Source organism: Hoplias malabaricus, chromosome 3 (assembly GCF_029633855.1).
Source record: "Hoplias malabaricus isolate fHopMal1 chromosome 3, fHopMal1.hap1, whole genome shotgun sequence".
NCBI lineage: Eukaryota > Metazoa > Chordata > Actinopteri > Characiformes > Erythrinidae > Hoplias > Hoplias malabaricus.
In genome coordinates, this window is record NC_089802.1 from 42,771,789 (window position 1) to 42,793,164 (window position 21,376).

The 21,376-nt window shown below is 40.0% G+C and overlaps 1 protein-coding gene across 1 annotated transcript in view; it reads left to right on the top strand.

Annotated features, from left to right (window-relative positions):
• The window catches only part of uba7 (ubiquitin-like modifier activating enzyme 7), an 83,897-nt gene extending 65,091 nt beyond the window's left edge, over window positions 1-18,806 (top strand). Inside the window, exons 22-24 of the mRNA XM_066663559.1 lie at window positions 15,416-15,514; window positions 16,494-16,585; window positions 18,509-18,806. Coding sequence (XP_066519656.1) covers window positions 15,416-15,514; window positions 16,494-16,585; window positions 18,509-18,641 — 324 coding nt within the window. The 3' untranslated portion in view covers window positions 18,642-18,806. The remainder of the gene's footprint in view (window positions 1-15,415; window positions 15,515-16,493; window positions 16,586-18,508) is intronic.
• The last annotated feature ends 2,570 nt before the right edge of the window (window positions 18,807-21,376 follow it).

Here is a 21,376-nt window from a genome sequence, read left to right on the forward strand (position 1 = left end):
TAAACAATTTGCTTGTTATCGTTATCTTTTTTATTTATTGACATTTAGCAGCTGCACCAATCGTGAACCACTTAGAATGGGTAAAATTGCACTAGGACTGTTTTTGGTAGTGACAGGGGCTGTGAGGAGCGCAGAAGTTGTATCCACATCACAGAGCTGAGGGAGTTAATGCCCATCACATACTCAAACCCCTCACCACCAGGGTTGAAGGGAGGCTAGAAATAATCATGTAAAATATGAATTGTAATGGTTTTTGCAGCATACACCACACAAATATTATAATATGACTTTTTTTGTAAGATAAATATTACAATACAAAAAAATATGGATTAAGAGCTCTGTAAAATCATATGCTTTATTTTTCTGTTAATTGCCTACTTACTTTAAATGTGCTCTACTTTAAAGTGAATGGTACGGTAATTAATGTACCCAGAATGCAGATGTGTGAACAGCTGGGTGAGGCGGGTCTGAGCCATGCCATGCTGCTTTCTAACAGGAGCTTGTAACATCACATTACACAGTAGGGGGCTGTTTACACTTAACAAGATGACACCCCCGACCCCCTGTGACTGAAAGAATCTGATCAATATCATTGAAGAGCAGGACGGCTATTATTGATCATGTCAGCTGTCTATTCACAGTCTACATTCAGAGCACTTGGTCTGGGTCCAGCTGTTACTTATAGAAGTGGAAAGTACACTGTGTGGCCAAAGGTCTCTTGGTTTGCTCTGTGTATCTTCTGATATTGAGTGTGTATTCTTGCTACAATGCATTTTATGCTTCTGGAAATGCTTTAGAATAGCGGTTGATACATTTCTGTGAGGATGTGATAGCTTTAAGCCACAAAACCAAAATTAAGGTCAAGTTTGATGGTAATTTCTGGATCATAATCCCAACTTAATCTCAGAGATATTTACTGGAGTCACATCACTCCAGAGAATCCCACAGCTCCACAGCCCAATACTTTAAACCCCTCTGGCTCACATCAGGCATTGGGTATGGTGCCAAAAATTAGATCTAAGGTAATGTTTTAAGATTCTGTTGGCCCTAAACCACTCTCATCTTTTTAAACACCACCTTTGTCAAATCATTTAATGTAGATATTTTACTTTCAGCACAAACCTAGTGTACATTAGGGGTGGGCGTTATGGCCCTAAAATAATATCACAATATTTCAGGGTATTTTGGCGATAATGATATTCTTGGATAGGAACTGAACACTGAAAAATACTTTTATTAATTTTAATTTGCAACAAAATGAATGTTATATTAAATATATTTAATAAATATTAATAATATTAAAGGGTTTTATTTTACTAAAAATATAATAGTTTCAAATATTTGCTTATTCTCTAAACAACGGTAAATTACAAAGATCCTATATTTTTTAAAATAATAACGTGGCGTATAAATGTACCACACAACTAAAGTGCATTAAAAGAAGTGTGTGTATAAACAGCAAATGTAAACAATTATACAAAAAGTAACCTTAAATCTTCACAGTAAATAACAAAACAAACCAAGAATAGTTGCTCTCCTGAGTCATTGCGTAAACAAGTCAGAATATCACAATTATCACTATATTGATTTTTTTTATTGTTTTAAAAAATATGAAGATATGGCACTGCCCTAGTTTTACATATTATTGTAAATATGTAAAAACAGATTCCATGATTTAAGGTAAAATAAATGCACTTGTTCTCAAAAAGCAAACATTATATATGTGAATAAACAAGAATTTTCCATATGTTAATTGCCATGTTAAAATTTTTGGTCACATAAATATAAACTATCAATGCCGTACATGTATATGATCATTGATCTCCTCAACAACGAATGAGCCCCTTTCAGCAGCAGAACAGGGGGCAGATTTATGGGCCTAGTTTACATGTGTGTGAGGAGCAGCCCCTCAGGCGGTCTGCACCATTTGTTGGCTACAGTTTGTATTGATGGAGTCCTTCTGGCACGAGTCATCAGTCCGCCTCAGAGAGCCTCATTGGAAAGACAATGAGCCGGACTTCTGTTTGCTCTTTAGCACGTCAATGGTCTCTCTGAAAAAAGGTTTGTGGCTGGAGTGTAAGTGTCCAGCCCTCTGGAGACTGACCACCAGGCTGTCAGCCTTATCTCTGCTTTTGTTCCCCTGCTTCACTGGACAGCCGAATATGTATGGGACAGATATGAAAGGTTAAAGGGTAAATTAGTGAGATCATCTGAAGCAGGGCTTAGAAGGCAATGAAGTTAAGAGGGGGGTGTGTATGTGTACATGTTTAAGTGTGTGTGTGTGTGTGTGTGTGTGTGTGTGTGTGTGTGTGTGCATTTTGTATTTCTCTTTCACTTTCTGTTAAACACCAGAATGAAAAATGTAGGAATAATCTAAAATTCGTTTGGCCCTAAATCTGGTTCAACATCATAAATAATGCAATCTGCCAGGTTTTTCCACACATTAAAAACAAGCTGCTACCGCTCAGAATTAATATAACAATAACAAAACCCCTTTTTAACTCCTCTAGATCAATTCCTTTTCAGTTCCATTACTTGAGAACCCTGGCCCATAGGAGTGTAACAAATGGAACAGATGTCTGTCAGTCTGTTGCTCTTTATAGTATGAAACATTCTGCCATCTTGCGTTTACTGGCATACGAGTGTTAGAACCCCTCTGATATTGTGTGATGAAATATCTCGTGTAGTTTTACAATGTAAGGCTCCAAAATGAAAGAACAGAAGTTTATTACTACATCTGACTTTAATTACAGTTGTCGAATGGTGATTACCACAGCATGGTGCTATTGGATCTACTCTACTATACCTGGCAATAGTTGACACTGTTTGGTCCCTGGTACAGGTTGGTTTTCCACTACAGTGGCTCCCCCACAAAATGTTACTATCACTAACTGGAGCTTTTTGGGCATTGGCAACCATCCATTCATTATCTGTAAGAGCTTATCCAGTTCAGGGTCGCGGTGGGTCCAGAGCCTACCTGGCGCAAGGTGGGAATACACCCTGGAGGGGGCGCCAGTCTTTCACAGGGCAACACACACACTCATGGACACTTTTAAGTCACCAATCCTCCTATCAACGTGTGTTTTTGAACTGTGGGAGGAAACCAGAGCACCCAGAGGAAACCCACGCAGACACAGAGAGAACACACCACACTCCTCACAGACAGTCACCCGGAGGAAACCCACACAGACACAGGGAGAACACACCACACTCCTCACAGACAGTCACCCAGAGGAAACACATGCGGACACAGAGAGAACACACTACACTCCTCACAGACAGCCACCCGGAGCTGGACTCAAACCCATGACCTCCGGGTCCCTGGAGCTTTGTGATTGCGACACCTACCTGCTGCACCACCGTGCCGCTTTGGCAACCATGTTAAACAATGTTAGAGTTGTTTCTTCATTGTGTATCTGTTTGTTGTTTGGGACTGAACACAGCTCCACGCCTCAGTTCAGAGAGAGATCAGCAGAGTTTTTTGTTCCTTGTTGCACTGTCTGGCTCTCACTGGAATATTTGTCTGTCACTGATCCAAGAAATATTTGAACCTGTTCAAAAGACCACAGTGTAATTTTACAAGCTGCCGTTGTGTGTCTGATAAAAATAAATGTGATCTCTTCTGTGGCTTTTGGAGATGAGATTCATGGAGGTACGTTTACAAATGAATTCTTTGTGGAGGATGTGTGCGTGTCATTGTGATTGTCTCTCTGTCTGTAAGGTTTGTATGTCATGGTTTAGTCACTACATGACTTGCTTGAAACCAGGAGTGAACAGGGACTGAAAAAGGCCCCTTTTCCAGGTGCCAAATTTGACTAATGGAAAACCTGTATTTTTTTTTGCAAGTACTTTGAGGTACTGTGTTAGCAGCAGTTTTAAAAATAAGATGTGTTCAGATGCTTTGGAAGAATTGTGCCAGCCTTCACCCTCCCAGCTGGGTATCATTTGATTGAATATTATACATTATTTTAAATCACAGTATCCAGTGCTGTGTTCTGTGGCTGTAGTTAAACAGCCTTGCTAAATGTGCTGATTCATACAGGCCTTTAGTTTTTCCATCGCACACTCTTATATCATAAAGCTCCCCCCATCCTATTAACCACCACCCCCACCCTGATCAGCTGGTTGTCATGTCTTTATTTCTCTCCAGGTCATGTATTGAATTCTGAAGCCCTTAACTGCGTCAGAACTCTCTGTTACATCACTGAACTCTCCGTCCTGTGATGGCAGGGCTTCAGCGAGGGTCAGCTGCTTGTTTCCATTATGTCACAGCAGTGTGGTCAGATGGGAGAAAAGAGGAAATAGATTGTTCATTTTTCTCCCTCTCGACGCCCAGAGCCATGTATTTCCTGAGTGAGACGCTGTTTGCACAAACAGGGCAGATGTCGGCATAGCAATACAGGCTGGTTTGAAATTTCCAAGATGCTTTTGACTAAACTGGTTAAAGATTAGAAAGAACTGTCAGTCACCAGGGTCTGAAGTGGTGGTGTGCATTGTGTGGCAATGCGTAAAAATGACTGAAAAACTAAAGAAAAGGAAGCAATAGTCTATAACTTTGTGCTGTCATTATTGTATTAATGTGAACACTTGAATCAAATCATTTCAGTGCTTCATTAGTGCACTTTTCACAAGCTTTCATACCATGACAATACCAATGTGCAATTACTTCCATGCACAATATGGACTTCATGTACAATTAGATGTACATTTTATTCATTCATTCATTATCTGTAACCCTTATCCAGTTCAGGGTCGCGGTGGGTCCAGAGCCTACCTGGAATCACTGGGCGCAAGGTGGGAATACACCCTGGAGGGGGCGCCAGTCCTTCACAGGGCAACACAGACACACACACATTCACTCACACACTCACACCTACGGACACGTTTGAGTCGCCAATCCACCTGCCAACGTGTGTTTTTTGGACTGTGGGAGGAAACCGGAGCACTCGGAGGAAACCCACGCGGACACGGGGAGAACACACCAACTCCTCACAGACAGTCACCCGGAGTGGGAATCAAACCCACAACCTCCAGTGCCGCCCACATTTTATTCAGAGATTTATAATTTTTAATTTTAATTACTGTAATATTTATTTAGTTGACGTTTAGCTTGTTACCTCTTTCTCCTGCTGGGTGCTTTGCTGTGCCTCTGCTGCTGTAACACTCTGAATGTCCCTATTGTGGGATTATTAAAGAATGATCTTATCTCATCTTTCACATGTTCTTACTTTCAAAGTGGAATTCCACCAGTTTACCAAAATTTTGTTGAGGTGTGTAGAATGCTGTAAGCACTGCTCCTCCTTCAGTGGGCTGTAGAAAGATGTTTTAGGCCACAATCTCAACCCTATTCTTAAATATATGTCAGGCATCAGGCAGTGTATTCTAAATCATTTCATTAAACCTTTCTTTAGGACACTCTTAGGGGCAATGACACTCATCGGAGCATAGAAACTCTTCAGATATCTGCCATATGAATGTTAGTCCTGTCATCAGGAAGGCACTAGTTCAGTTCTGCTGGTTCCTCTGCAGTCTGAGGCTGGGAGTGCAGAGAGCATGACTTGGCTTGCCTTCCCCTTGTAGGATGGCCCTCCCTCTGCTCTCCTCACATGCACAATACTAGCTAGCCCTGGCATCCATTCACTGACATAAGAGATCTAGCTCTCTGATCATTTTGAGCTGTCTAGTGGCATTGAGTCTGCAGCAGTTTAAAAAAGAAAGAAGCAGTTGTTTGCTCCATGTATGTTAGATAAAGTATATTTTTGTCTCATCCTCCCATGTTAGTGCTATTTTGAGTGATTGAGGGAGTTTTAGCTGAACGGTGGAACTGGCAACAGAGCATTTATCATCAATCCACCTTAAGTATTTTTGTTTATAATTCTGGGATTGAAACATGTAGAAAAACTGAGATCAAAATAGGAACTTCCCTATAAAAGGTTAATTTCTAACCATGTGAGATCTTTCAGCTGTCCACTCAGCCATAATAGAGTTCCCTTTAAAAAAGTTATGACAATGAATCTGTTGTTATGAAGTTAGTGGGGCTTCCTTAAGCTCCAGAAGCGATGGGCTGCAAACGAGCCATTCTCCAGTTTTCTACAGGAAGTGGAACTTATCATACTGCAGCTCAGAGCAAGGAGTTTCCTGTCAGAGCTCTGGTCATTGTGTTGACCATATTGTATCTCAGTGGCCTTTAGCTCCTCAGGACCACCATTGTGCTCCAAGGTCCAGGCTTTCATCACATGGTCTATTTTTGGTTCCTTATCGGTCAGAAACTCTGGCTGCAGGCAGCAGGATTGGTTTCATGATGTCTGTTAAAAAAAAAGTTCTATGAGTCCTGTATTTATTAATCTGGCTTTGTTTTATTAATTATTTATTAATATATAGGGTCAGTATACATTCAAAGGTTTGTAGACACTGTTTATATATATCTGGTGAATTCAGCTACTATAAGGTGCATTCAAACATGCGCATAGTTTTAAATCTACCTAGAAAAAACTGAACTGAAATGGGACACTCCAGAGCAGTAGCACAACACCACATCACCAGACCCAGTGCCTAGTGTCAGCTAGAGGGGTATAACGCCATAGTACCGGGCTTTGGAGCAGTGGACCTGGGGTTTCTAGAGTGATGGCACTCCATACAATACATTTGGGATGTGTTGGAGTGGTGTTTAATACCCAGAACTAATCATTTAACATTGGCACCTGACCTCACTAATGCTCTCATTGTTAAAAGCCTTGAAACTCTCCCAGAAAACGTGCAAAATGTAGCTTTAATGAAGAGCAGAAACCGTTGCCTAGAAAAACACTTCCTATTAGTACTATTGTTTTCAAGAGAAATAATGGAAGAGCAGGAGGCACACATTTTGAGTTTTTAGAAGAATGTATTTAGAAGAATGTTGTAGACAAGAATGTTGTTAGAATCCATTGGTGAGTGATATTTTAAATCCAGTATAAAATGAAATTACAACAGAAACTAATGTGCTTTGAATGAAACTATAGCAATTGATAACGCATTAAAGTGCAAAATTTGTTTCATGCATTATAAGGTATTATTTATACTATATAACTCTTTATAAATGCATTTATGATGCATTTTGTATTCAAGGTTCATAGCATGTTACTGTAACCACATCACACACCCACCCCCACAATGTGTTTTGTAATCTAACATTCCATGTTTCCACTCTCCACTCTTTTTTTTCCCATGTAGTCCTATTCATCCCATGCATTTTTGAGAGACTCGGTTCAGTCTCTGCATTTTTATGAACTCCAGTAATCACATACTATCGTTGTTTACAGTTGTCATTTAGATCTGGCTTCCTGGCGGCTAGCGAATAGCCGCCCCATATTTCCTGTGCAGAGATCTGCCTGAAATATGCAGAGTTTAAGAGGGAAGATGTTGTGGTGTTGGGGAGAGAATGTAAATGATGTGAAATGATTCGACCAGAATCAGAGAGATGCAGAACTCTTCACATACACATCTGCACTGACTGACACTGACTGACTAGTAACTTTCATTTCATCTGATAAAAGGTGCATTGTTTATTAAACTGAATGAACTTAATACTGAGTTTTTCTGCCTTTTCATCCACAACCCTGAATATTACAGTATTTTAGCTCTGATTTAGTATTGTATTATTAACAGACAATTCACTGGTCCAGTATCAGCAGATGAATCAGCAATAATGAGTGAGCCCAGGACTTCAGGACCTTGGTGCTGTGTTGCTGAGACACAATGTTTATTATAATATATCATGGCATTTCAATTCCGGTTTGGGCCCCACAGGCAGTATACACTTCAGATCTGTGTCTGGTATTAGACAGTGTTATTTCTGTATTTCAAGTGGAATGAAGTGAATGATTTTGTGAGGGTGAGTTTCTGTTTTGCCCAATGCTACCCAGTGGGCTCCAGCCAGAGGTGGATAGTAACACACTACATTTACCTCATTACATGAGAGTACTTTTAATGCAACATACTTTTTAATATCACTTGAGTGTATTTGTGAAGAAGAAGCAGTACTTTTACTCTGCTACGTGAGATACATTCAGCTCCCTACTGGCTATAATAATTTTTATCAATCTGTTCAATGCAGGATCTCTTTGTTTTGTTTTGTTTTGTTTTGTCGAGACTTCCAACAGAGGCTCTGTCACATGACTGCATCTCACCAATCAAATGCAGCCGTTTCACCAATCAAACTGCGGCAAACACAGGCGAATAAAGAACACAGAAGCACGGTACAATGGCAAAGACAATGGAGTGCGTTTCGTAACAATCCAAAGAGACACAGCCCCCCTGGCCCCACATAAAATAAGTTATATAAGTAATTTATGTTATTTTATAAAGATTTAATTTATTATTGCTTTAGTTGTTTAAGAGACATTCTCCAGCTGTGAATTTGTTCATTGCTGTTTTATATTGTTGTGCATTCAGGTGAATTATTTTATGTCCTGATTATTAAACAAAGAGGTCACTCCGCAGTTACTCAGTATTTGAGTAGTTTTTTGCACTTAGTACTTACTCTTACTAAAGTAATTAATGGAGTGACTACCTTTTTACTTTAACTTCATTATTCTAAAGTAACAATACACTTACTTGAGTACAATCTTTGCCCACTCTACTCACCTCTGGCTCCGGCCCCATCACAATCCAGAGCAGAATGAAAGAGTTACAGAAAATAAATTAATGAATGATTTCTGTAAGAAGTGTAAGAGAAGTCCAGAAGTCCATGTCTTCATCTTAATTTTATGCACAAGTGACCAGAACATATGTGTTTATAATCCAAACATAATGACCAAGGGTTTAATTTGTTGTTGGTCTTCCTTGTGCTGCCAGTAACACTCACACCCACGCAAGCATAACAGACTCTATAAGTCCACTGAAGATGTTCATTGGATATTAGTTTTTCATATGCATCGTTTTGGTTAACACTTCTTGTTTCAAAACATAAATACGGTGACTTGAGCCTGTTAAGTTGGAGTTGAACAATTTCTGACTGTGGATTAAGTGAAGTGCTTAAATTAACTAAAGTCATACTAAAGCTGGGTCAATTTCAAAGAAGAGATAATGTGATCAGTATCTGTGTTTAAGGTGTTGTATTGTAATACTGTGAGACATACTGTCCTCAAAACAATCCTCAAATGTTGAATACAAAGCTGCTGTTTGACATTTGTCAGTGGATAATCCTCCAGACGCAATGAGAAATGCAGCAGAGCAGTTGTGCGTTCCTTCACGTGGCAGTATTTCTGGCTCTGACTGTGTAGGGCCACATGCTGAAGAGGGTGGACACCCTGGACACAATGCTGTCTCTCATGTACTGTATGTGCACAACAGATGAGAATTTTGGCTGCTGTCCATTTCAAGGCCTCAGAAGGTTGGCGCTTTATAACTTGCAAGTGCTGTATGGTTTAATCTAAGAAAGGATATGTGCTAGAGTACTCTGAAATCTTTATACAACCATGTGTGTGTGTGTGTGTGTATGTGTGTAATCGCCATAGAAAATCATGAAATTGACAATCTGGGAAACACTGGAGCAGCTGTACATGAGCTTAAGCTTACTAAGTGTGAGCTAAAGTGGTATAAACAACCCACCATCAGAGCTTTGGGTAGCGGAGCAGTGGAACTTCATTCTCCAGAGAGAGGGAGCACCCTCCAATACTTTTGACATGAGTTGGAAAGACTAACTCCTTATTAATACAAATATTCAATGAGTAGATACATATACATTAGTGATTCGCTTTGTTAGCGGTGGGAAGCAACGTAAGAAAATGAGGAACAACAATGAAAACATTTCTAAAATGTGTCTTAATGGTTCCCAGACTCGGAGTGGACTGGTTCCTGATTATTTTTAGTGGTTAGGGCTGCTGGTCATGGCTGACATCACACTGCTCCATGCGCGGCTGGAGATACTCAGATGGCTGTGTATCTGATTGGTTGTGAATGTTTTGTGGTGTTCCTTTTAGAGGCGTGTGGCAACAACTCAACCTAGCTGCTTACAAACAGCCTCTTGCAGAGAGAGCTTTCAGAGAAGAAGTGGGTTTACGCTTTGGAGAGTTTACAGTGTCTGCTCCAGCTACTTGGGTTTGATTTCATCAGGAAGATGCTAATATTATAAATAGCACAGAGAATATTGTTCTATTTCTAGAGAACTCTTGACAAATATGAGCACTGTTTAATGCAAACCTAAATTAAAAATGGATTATATATAACACATTCATAAAGAACAAACTAGAATATTTATGGAGAGCATTCACTAAATAAGATATTTCCTGAAGTAAATATGCCATTGTACTGATGCATAGGATGTCTGCGATTGTGGGGAAGCACAATTCTCTCTGGGTTGTTTATGTTCAGGGTCTCAGAGATTTTAATGTGGAATGGTATATTTGAGAAGAAAAATGATTGTTGTTTGTAAGTGGCTGTATCTTAACTTGTCTGTAAGTTTTTATTCACTGTTTGAATTACCACAGAAACTCATTTGTAACTTGTTTAGTTTTGAAGCACTGTCAGTAATGCCGTTATCTGTCTCCTGAGTTTGGAGAGACAGAGAGAGAGACATAGACACAGAGAGAGAGAGAGAGAGAGAGAGAGAGAGAGAGAGAGACAGACAGAGACAGAGTGAGGAAAAGACAGAGACAGAGTGAGGGAGAGACAGAGACAGAGACAGAGTGAGGGAGAGACAGAGACAGAGAGAGAGAGAGAGACAGAGACAGAGACAGAGTGAGGAAGAGACAGAGACAGAGTGAGGGAGAGACAGAGTGAGGAAGAGACAGAGACAGAGTGAGGGAGAGACAGAGAGACAGAGACAGAGTGAGGGAGAGACAGAGAGAGAGAGAGAGAGACAGAGACAGAGTGAGGAAGAGACAGAGACAGAGTGAGGAAGAGACAGAGTGAGGGAGAGACAGAGACAGAGACAGAGTGAGGGAGAGACAGAGAGAGAGATAGAGAGTTTGGTTTTTTACTAATTTACAGACACAGGGCTTCTTAAAAATACATTAGACCGTTTTTTCAGAATGCAACCAACTGGAGAGCAGTAAAGGAAGGAAACACTTGAATTGTATAAAAAGTGTTTGTTGATTACAATCATGACCCTTAACTTGATGCTGTTTTTTGCCAAATTTTCTCCCAATAAATATTCATCTCCAATTCCAGGTTTAAAGTTTTTAATTTTGAGATTCGAGTATTCGTTTTATTTATTTATTTATTTATTTATTTATTTAAATTTAATTTAATTTTAATTAATTAATTAATTAATGTAATAAGCCATCTGTATTCAGGCTCTACAACAGTAAAAAAAATAAATAAATAAAACGCACTGCTCCCCCAGCGCTCCACCTACACCCTCGTCAACAGAAAAGGGTGAATGAAGCCTAAAAGAACCTAACACCCTACAACAACCTACTTACAATGAAGAGTGGCAAAGCTACAGTGCATTTTGTCAGCTTTATTCCTCAAATTACACCAAACCACCTCCATGAAGCTCTGGTTAACTCTGGTGTACTTTGTGCCCTTAGCCCTTAGTGTGTGTGTGTGTGTGTTCACTGCTACAGTTGGGTTAAAAGTGGAAGACACACTTGTTTGTAATGCCAGATTTGTTAACATGTAATATTAATTAGATGTGCAAGATTTGCATAGCTGAGAGTTTTTATTATATCTCAGTGTGTTTTTAAATAAACTACATTAGCAATGCAGATGCTGTTGGAATAAAACCCTGTATCTACACCTTTGTTATTGTGGTCAGTATTTCTCAACCGGTCTTACATTGGAACCCCATGTGTTTTCCTGTTCATTAAGCCATGACCCACTTTTGTAGAATTCAAACCAAGAAGTTTTTCAAAAACATTGGCTTTTCACCTTTCAGTCAGGCAGCTAACATAACACAGGTCTCTTCACATGTTAGTCAGAGTCCAATATCATTTTGCTAAGCATTTAAAACAGAATCCTTTTTAAACCACAAAACCCAACCCTGTGAGACATTCAGAAAGAGTTCACGACCCACCAGTTGAGAACCTTATAAATAGTCGTTAAATATTGCCAGCTGCCCTTTACAGCGTGTGTAGATTTCATGACAAACTGACAAATAGGACTCCTTCAAAATGATTTTTTTTACCTAAGCCTGCAGTAAAACCATGTTAATGATTATTAATGACCAAGTTCATTTTGAAGATACAAGGTTTTGTTCACAGAGCCTCGCTTTTTAAGATTGAATGTTGTTTATTATCATTAAACCGCTACAGAAAATTCAGTACAACACACTGAAATGCAGGCTAAATATATTTAAACACATTTTGGTTCTGTATGGGATGTATTTTCTTTATAGTTAAGATTTAAAGGACAGGTGAATCTCTTGGAAAGACGTCACATTCCACAGACTTTAACATGAATGTGCTTCCAATGCCAAAACCCCACCAGCAGAGCTTCCACCTGCCTCTCTGTGACTCGCATGTGTTTTAAATGACACAGACGTGCTGAAATCTATTGGTCAACTTGTTGTGCTGTGGTCAGAGCCTCCGCTGTGGTGTGTGTGCTTCCCCTGGAATAGAAGTGCTCCACCCTTCCCACAATCCCACGCAGGGAGTTTCTCTCGGAGCTCTTTCAGGACATGTATAATCTTCTCATGCGCTGGTGAAACTGATGCGGTTATGTTGTCGGTTGCACAGAAACCATGGATTTCTTACCAACTCCGTTAACCTCTCTTTACTTTTTTCTGTTTACCTTTGAATTTACCTGTACATTAGTGGCATTTGGTGGATTGCAGAACGCAATGTTAGGAGTCTTGCTCACGGTGTCTTATTGTGCCTTAAGGTTACCTGGGCTGGGAATCAAACCCCTGTGTTCTGCACAGAACTGAGAGGTTTTAACCTCTGCATCAATCAGCAATCTATGAAACCACTATGATGCTGTAAACATAATATTAATAAATAATATTAAATAAATGCACTTAAAATCAACCAAAATACATTTCCCTTCTGTACCATGAATATTTCTGAGTAAAACATGGTGTGGGGGCTTTCTAAACTGAGCTGAGAATGGGGAAACATAATATTACTATTTAATATTAAAGTTAAACAGATTATACACATTGTGTCCAAATGTTTGTAGACACTTGCTCATCCTGAAACCAATTATTGGGATATAAGTGCATTCATTTGCAGTTTGTCCTCCCATTTGGACCATCAGAGTACCTGCGTACTAACCTACACACGTTAGACTATTTCTCTAAGGATTTGATTACATTCAGCAATGAGCGCATTATTGATGTCAGGTACTAATGTAGGATGATTTGGATCAGCTTTGTTACACCCACTGGTGGATCCTTGGAATTGGGCAAGGTGACCTTAGACTCATGGAGCATCTCAATATGTTTCATGCATTTATTTGCAGGTTATAAGAGTTGTGTGTATACAAATGTATGTCTGTGTCCTGTCCACAATATGTACACCCTAAAGTAAGAGCCAAATTCATTCATAATAAAGCATGTCTACTAGCCTTTAGAGTTAGTGTACACCAAGATGAGAGGAAGCTAGTTTAAGTGAATGGGGCCCCAAGCAGAGAGACCACCAAATTATTGCTTTTTCTATTAACATTTTGTATTTGGACATTTAGCTTTTCCACAAAAACCCTGTACCTTGTCGTTGTGTGTGTCTGGGGTCTTCAGGGCACCAAACCTCCAGGACAGTAGACTTTGGTCACTTGGTCATCATTTGTGATTTTATTTTACACTGTTTGCCCCCAGGCTGAGCGGCTGAAATGGATGAGTGTGTGAGTGTGTGTTTGTGAACTCAGCAGGGATCAGGTGGCAGAGCTGCGGTCATCGGCCGAACACCGCAGTAAGACGAGACTCTGTGATTGAACCAAAACAAATCTGGTGTTGAGAAACAGGGATCATCCTCAGGTTTGAAGCGTGTGTGTGTGTGTGTGTGTGTGTGTGTGTGTGTGTACGTGTGTGTGTGTGTGTACGTGTGTGTGCACATGTTTGTGGAGGTCTGTCCTTGGGTGCATATGTTTGGCCCTGTTTCTTTGGGCCCTGTCTCGATGGAACCTGTCTCTTTGGGCCTAATTCTTGGCCTTGGCCTTGTTTCATTAGATTTTAAGAATATACCTTTGATTAATGGAGTAATATGTAATTATGTAATTACAGCTACTATACTTGTTTACATCAGACATAAGGTATAAAATATTTTCTCTGCCATTAAAGATATTTTAAATGTATTCATGGAGTGTTACAAATAGAACAAATAGAAGTTTTATTAAGCATAAAAAATAAATAAATAAAATAAAAATCACAGTGATTGTATCTAGTGCTGACTACACTAGATAAACAAGGGATGTGATCATGCGTGGAAATGAAAGCAGCTACCAAGGAAGGCCTAGTGCTTTGAGAGAGCATGGATTCAGGCTAAACAATTTGCCACGACATGCTCCCACAAATGTTCCAGCTGTTTAAGAGCCATCGGTGGTCACAGGGACTGTAAGTGTTGAAGTGTACGTGTATGATCGTCTAGTAATTCTGAGGATCTGGAGAAATCTTGTTGAGAGATCATGTTTTTCATCGTTTACAGTTCATTTGTACTAGTTAGAAAATGAAATGAGATTGCCTAGTGCACCTTTAAGTTCTGATAACGGTAAAGATGACGGGACACAGTGGTAAACATGACCCAGAGAGAGTGCTTTCTGTTGTCACCAGCTTTAAAAATACGCCCCAGCTTCAGAAACACTTCACCCTGTTCAGCTCAGACCCATAATCTCAATATAACTAAAGTAGCATCAGTCATTTTCTCCAGTCAATCTTTTTCACAGCTGCTGTATGGACACCTAGTGACCTGGCTGTAGCAGGCATTCTGTACTGAACCTGAAATAAACATGGCCACACCTCGAGACGTGATTAAAATGTTACCTTCGGTTTTGTGGTGTTTTCTGTGGCAGAGCTGTTGTTTGTTTAAGCATTAGGGAATTTCTCTGACTCTAAGGGGCTTTCTGTACTCACTTTCTGGTCTCTCCAGAATCCTTTTGTATCAGGAACTTCCTCAGGTTTTCTGTAATAGACCCCTCGGGACTTGACCTCTGACCCCAGGGAACCAGTGTTTGGGCTTCACTCTGGACTTGTGCATGAACAATTACACTGTTAACATGATGAATGTCATTCTTAATTTCTCTCTCTCTCTCTCTCTCTCTCTCTCTCTCTCTCTCTCTCTCTCTCTCTCTCTCTCATACGCTTTCTCTCTCTCTTCACAAATTATTTCTCTATGAGTAAAATAATTTCCCAGGGCAGTCCATAATAATCTTTCTTAGAGCATTATTTAAAGACCCTGATAATCTGGAGTTACTCTCTTTGTACTCTGGCAGTAGGTGTGTAAATGTGTGTTAGTGTGTGTTGCACGGTGTGTGTTGAGAGCTGGTGTGTTGTGTCTGTCCACAGGTTGCAGGGAAACAGTTCTCCCTCTGGGATGAGTTTCTGGTTCAAGGAGGAGAAGGACGAGAGGAAATGACAGTGGAAGGGCTGCTGAAATACATCAAGGTTGAACTAAAACCCACCAACACACACACACACACACACAAATACACAAATACACACACGAACACTCACAAATCTACATGCCTATAGACATACACAACTACATTTGTTTCTATGCTTTATGAGGACATTAAATTGACATATATTTATGTCCTAGGAACCACTACTACTTCAAACTCTAAAGTCAACACTAACCTAACCGTAATATAACTGTAATATAACCCTAATCCTAATTTTAAACCTTACCCTAACGCTAAACCTAAATCTGAATATTGGTCAAGCCTTAAAACATGTTTTCACCCTCAAATGTAATAATTCACATTTGGTCCCCACAAATTAGTGTCCATAGTGTGAGTGTGTAAACAGATTTGGGTCTCAGCAATGTGAGGAAAACCTAATACACACACACACACAGTCATCCCTCCAGACTGAACATCACACCCACAGCTCATTAAGAGACGCTCTCAAAGCCTCCTTCCTTCCTCTCTCTCTCATCTCCATCAGCACTTGGAGGTTGAGGACCCCCAGTGACCCCATCGTCTCCTCAGCCATGCAACTGATTAAATCAACCCCACTAGAGAGTTTAATTGACTTTGGATGTTCATCTGTGTTTCAGAATGAGTAATAACACCCCCTCTCATTATCGCCCTTAAAATTAATAGTACATTCGTTTCATTATTATTTCTTTAAAATACCTAAAAACTTTGTTCTCAATTCCAAGTGTTGCTCGGAGGGGTCTAATGACCCCAGCACTGGGCTGTGGAGCAGTGGAATAGTGTTCTCATTCCTCCAGCGTCAGTGCTGCAGTAATGTTCTTGTGGATGAATCAAATTCTCACAGACATCTTCCAACATCTAGTGTAAAAGCCATAACTTGGGCACAAACTCATAAATAAATCCCATAAAACTGAAAGCGTTCAGAAGAACAGCAGTCCACAGAAATGGTTCATACGTTTTCTGTTATCTCTCTCTCTCTCTCTCAGGACAATCACAACCTGACTGTAACTGCTTTGTTCTACGGACCTGCCGTACTTTACGCTGACTACTCTAATCACACTGATCGACTCAAACTGAGGTGAGGCTTTTCCGCTTTCTGCTCACTGTTCTTATGACCAAAGCCCACAGTACGTTGTTGTCAGTGGTAGCAGAGGTACCAGACCTTACTCTATATGAAGCAGTCCAGACACAACAGTTTTTACAGTGTCCAAATATGATTTATCCAGAAAGAGATCATTCACTGCCTTGTTTGAGTCCAGTGACTGATCTTTGATTGAGGATAGACTCAGGATAGCCACGGTTCACTGATGTTATTGGGTGGAGAACATAGTGTTTTTTGAGTCAGATAGACGAGTGCCTGCTCAGACCTGGTGAAAATGTGCCCTTTACACCAAGGAAGGCACTTTGAGGAACATGAAGCTGAGCACAATTTACTGAAGATAAATGTACACAAAGGACACAGTGAGCACTGAATCAACCCCTTGTTGAGCAGATTCCAGATGGGAACGAGTGTGTGAGTATATGATTGAATGAGTGCATGCGGTATGTGACTTAGGGAGTGAGCGAGTGCATGTGTGAATGAGTGAGTATGTGAGTGAACTACAAACTACAAGCCAATTCCATGAGGTGCTTAAAATTAAACATCACTGAAGTTTTCAGAATGATCCCAGGTTTTTCCAGATTTTACACAAGCCATGTATATTACTGTATTCTGTATCTTTCTGATGAGTATAATGTAATGTTGTGGTGAATATAACTTTCTCTGGGACTGTCAGAAAAAACATGGTGGTGGTACATTTTGCTGTCACTGGTGGTACCCTCAAGGGAACATGTTTTGTACTTTTAATTAGGGAACGTAATCATACCTCAATTTATAATAATAGTAGATTATAAAACTGTGTTGATTTCAAAGCCCAATTTCATCTACAGGAGTTATATTATGTTCTTTTATTTTACACAGTTCTATAACGAAAGGATGCAAAAATACACCTCTAATTCTGGAGAAGAGAGTGTAATGTATCTTTAAGGAACACAAGTGGACTTTAAAACTACTGCTGTACCTTTCTACCTTTTGTGACCAAGAATATACCTCTACCACGTGTACCAGCTGAACCCCCTCATTTTTTCACCTGCTGAAAGACACTCAGGATCCTGTCAGGGACACCTTCCTCTTCCTAGGTTTTTGACTGCAGTGAGATTCTCGGTGGCAGGTGGCAAGCGCGGCACTCCAGCTGCAGCAGCTTTTTCTCTGGTTCACAGTCTGGTGTGAGAGTATGTACAAGTCGCGGGCCAACAGTAAAGGCAAGTCCCTAAAACAGATGTCCAGGTCCAGGAACACTTTGACTGAGACAGGAAAACCTCACAGCTCTTCACAGGTTTGGACCTGATTAGTCCAATGGCTCCAGACGAGCGTAAACCATGAACAGGAAATTAGCAACAGAACAGATTCCCTCGCTTTTCCTCACACAACACTGACCTCCCTCTTCCCCTCTGATCATGAGTTTACATGTGTACGCCACCCACTACTTCCCCTCACCCCCCAAGCAACAGTGTATGAGCTCAGCACACAGGGCTACAGCAGTGCTTTAGAGGAGGGATTGTAAGAAATCCAAATGTACAAATTAAAATATAAAAAAACAAGTCAATATTTCAAGAAGTAAACACACTATTAGAAGAAAAATGTTGCATTACTTTAATAATAAAATAATAGTCACAGAAACGTTGGCTGCTGGTTTTGATCCCCTCCCATGACACGGTCTCTGAGGAATTTGCTGTGCTCTCCCTGCATCTGTGTGGGTTTCCAATGGGAGCTTCCGTATCTTTTTATACAGCGAAGGGTGAATGGGAGGGTTATATCAGGAAGGGCATAAAAAAAAGATTATATACTTAAACTGTGTGAGTGCTACGTCAGAGACTACTCTTCAGATATATTTCCTTTGTCTAAAAAACAATATGAAAATCAATGGTTTTGTTCTTTTCTCGTTTGTTTGCTTTTGTGCAGAGTGTCAGAAGTGGTCAGGGTGGCCACCAAGACTGAGCTCCCACATCAGCAGCAGATGCTGGAGCTCATTCCCTCCTTCGCTGAGGATGAGGACTGTGAGAAGGTCCCGCCGATCAGATTCCTCTTCAGATGAGCTGAGGAAGACAGAGCCAGTGGGTGAAGTGGAGACTGACTAATGAATTTTAACTGCTGTCTTAGTGAAGTAATTAATCAGAAAGGCTTTTAATTATATTCTCGGGATGAAGAGCTGCACTCTGCACTTGAAATGGGAAAATGTTATTTTATATGCGTTCCTCTTAACAACTAAATAAAATTATTTTAATAAAAAGATAAAAGAAGAATCTGTTTCATCGAAAGCACATTTTTTAACAAAGTGTAATCTCAAGGAGCTTCACAGAATAAACAATAAATACAATTACAGGACTGTTAACACACACACAGTTTAACTGTAACACCACAGACAGACAGATAGATAGATAGATAGATAGATAGATAGATAGATAGATAGATAGATAGATAGATAGATAGATAGATAGCAGGTAGATAGATAGATAGATAGATAGATAGATAGATAGATAGATAGATAGACAGACAGAGAGAGACAGACAGACAGACAGATAGATAGGTAGATAGACAGAGAGAGACAGACAGACAGACAGATAGATAGGTAGATAGACAGAGAGAGACAGACAGATAGATAGATAGATAGATAGATAGATAGATAGATAGACAGACAGAGAGAGACAGACAGACAGACAGATAGATAGGTAGATAGACAGAGAGAGACAGACAGATAGATAGATAGATAGATAGATAGATGGATAGATAGATAGATAGATAGATAGCAGGTAGATAGACAGACAGACAGAGAGAGACAGACAGATAGATAGGTAGATAGACAGAGAGAGACAGACAGATAGATAGATAGATAGATAGATAGATAGATAGATAGATAGATAGATAGCAGGTAGGTAGATAGATAGATAGATAGATAGATAGATAGATAGATAGATAGATAGATAGATAGCAGGTAGATAGATAGATAGATAGATAGATAGATAGATAGATAGATAGAGACAGATAGAGGCAGACAGATAGATAGATAGATAGATAGATAGATAGAGACAGTTAGAGGCAGACAGATAGATAGATAGATAGATAGATAGATAGATAGATAGATAGATAGATAGATAGATAGATACAGACAGATAGAGACAGATAGATAGATAGATAGATAGATAGATAGAGAGAGACAGACAGACAGACAGACAGACAGACAGATAGATAGGTAGATAGACAGAGAGAGACAGACAGACAGATAGATAGACAAATAGACAGGTAGATAGTGTTACAGCTCACAGTAGAGAAAATACAAGAGAAAAGTAACCTGATATAAATGAAGTAAGAGGTCTATGAATAAAAACTACAATAAATATAACTGCAATAAAAATAACTACAATAAGTAGCGAAAAAACAGACTGTAAAATAAATACAGTAAAAAAATATTAGATTCACAGGAGCACACTTCAGAAATAATCGTACATCTAAAATGACAAGGCTTTTAATTGCTCTGAAAAACAGCTAGAGATCAGAATGAATCTCGTTACATCACCGTGGACCTGAAACACTAAAAGCACAGTCAGTGACCAGAACGTTTCCACTGACTACAGCTGCCAGTAGATTTGATGATCCACAGCTCGTCCTGAAGAGCGTTTAAAAACAATCTCGTAAATGTGTCCTCTGTGATGCCTTCACTGATCTAAAAGACCAGCAGCGCACACTCAAACACACTCTGAGCTATTCATCCAGCTCCTTTGTTATTCACCTCAGTACACACCTCCATCAGTCTGTCACTTGAAAAGACACTGTGTAGACAATGATCAGTTGACGGCCTCCTTAAATCTGTCTAATCCGATTTATTCAGTCATTTTACTCACTTTATTCATTGTTAGAGACATATACTGTGTTTCTGCCTGAAACCGTGTGCACTGTTTAACCTCTTAATGGCTCCGACCAGGACCAGTCGACCAGGAGCTCATTCAGAGTGCTTTATTATTTGCCCCATACAAGATGCACTAGGAACTTCTCTTGTTGCAGGCATCAGCAACAATGTATGAATATATTATTTATGGTGTACACTTGTTTTTTTTAATAGAAGGTTTTCAATACTACACACAAATGACCATAAAATAACAAAAGAGTAGGAGAAGGTTTTGAATTACAAATTTAAAAATACAGACCAAAAAACATTGGGAAATGTATTTTTAAATGATATTTCCAAAGCTAGTCGTTCTAAAGTAAAGTAAAGATGGCTGCTCATCAATTTTCAGTGGGGACCACTCTTTTCTGAAGCAAATGCTTGACTTAGGACATTGTATTAAGCTCATTTTAGACAACATCTGTCTGGGTGTTTGGTGTGCAGTGGAGCGAGGCGGGAGGAGGAGGAGGATCACACAAGCTGCTGTGGTAGCTGTCCCTAGACCTCAGACTTCTAAAAGAAGAGTTGAATTTGAGGATGGGTGACTTAAGAAGATACACGTGTGTCTGTGTGTGATGGGTTGCACAAAAGAGGCTGATTGGGTTATTAGGAAAAGTTCAAGCCCTTCTCTTCACCATCTGGACCTGGAGATCTGATCTAATAACCCTGCCCCCATCCTCAAAAACACACACTGACCTTCGGGAGAGATCAGAGCGCTCCTCGGCAGGCGTCTCCGAGGAGGTGTTGACAAGACCGTCCTCCTCATCCTCAAACACAAACACCACCGCAGGGTTCCTGTCTTCCTCTGAGAGCAGTAGCCGGTTGGGGACTTGACCGCAGCACTCAGCTCCCGACAGCAGTTCAACTGTCGCTGTTTGCTTTCTCAGCTG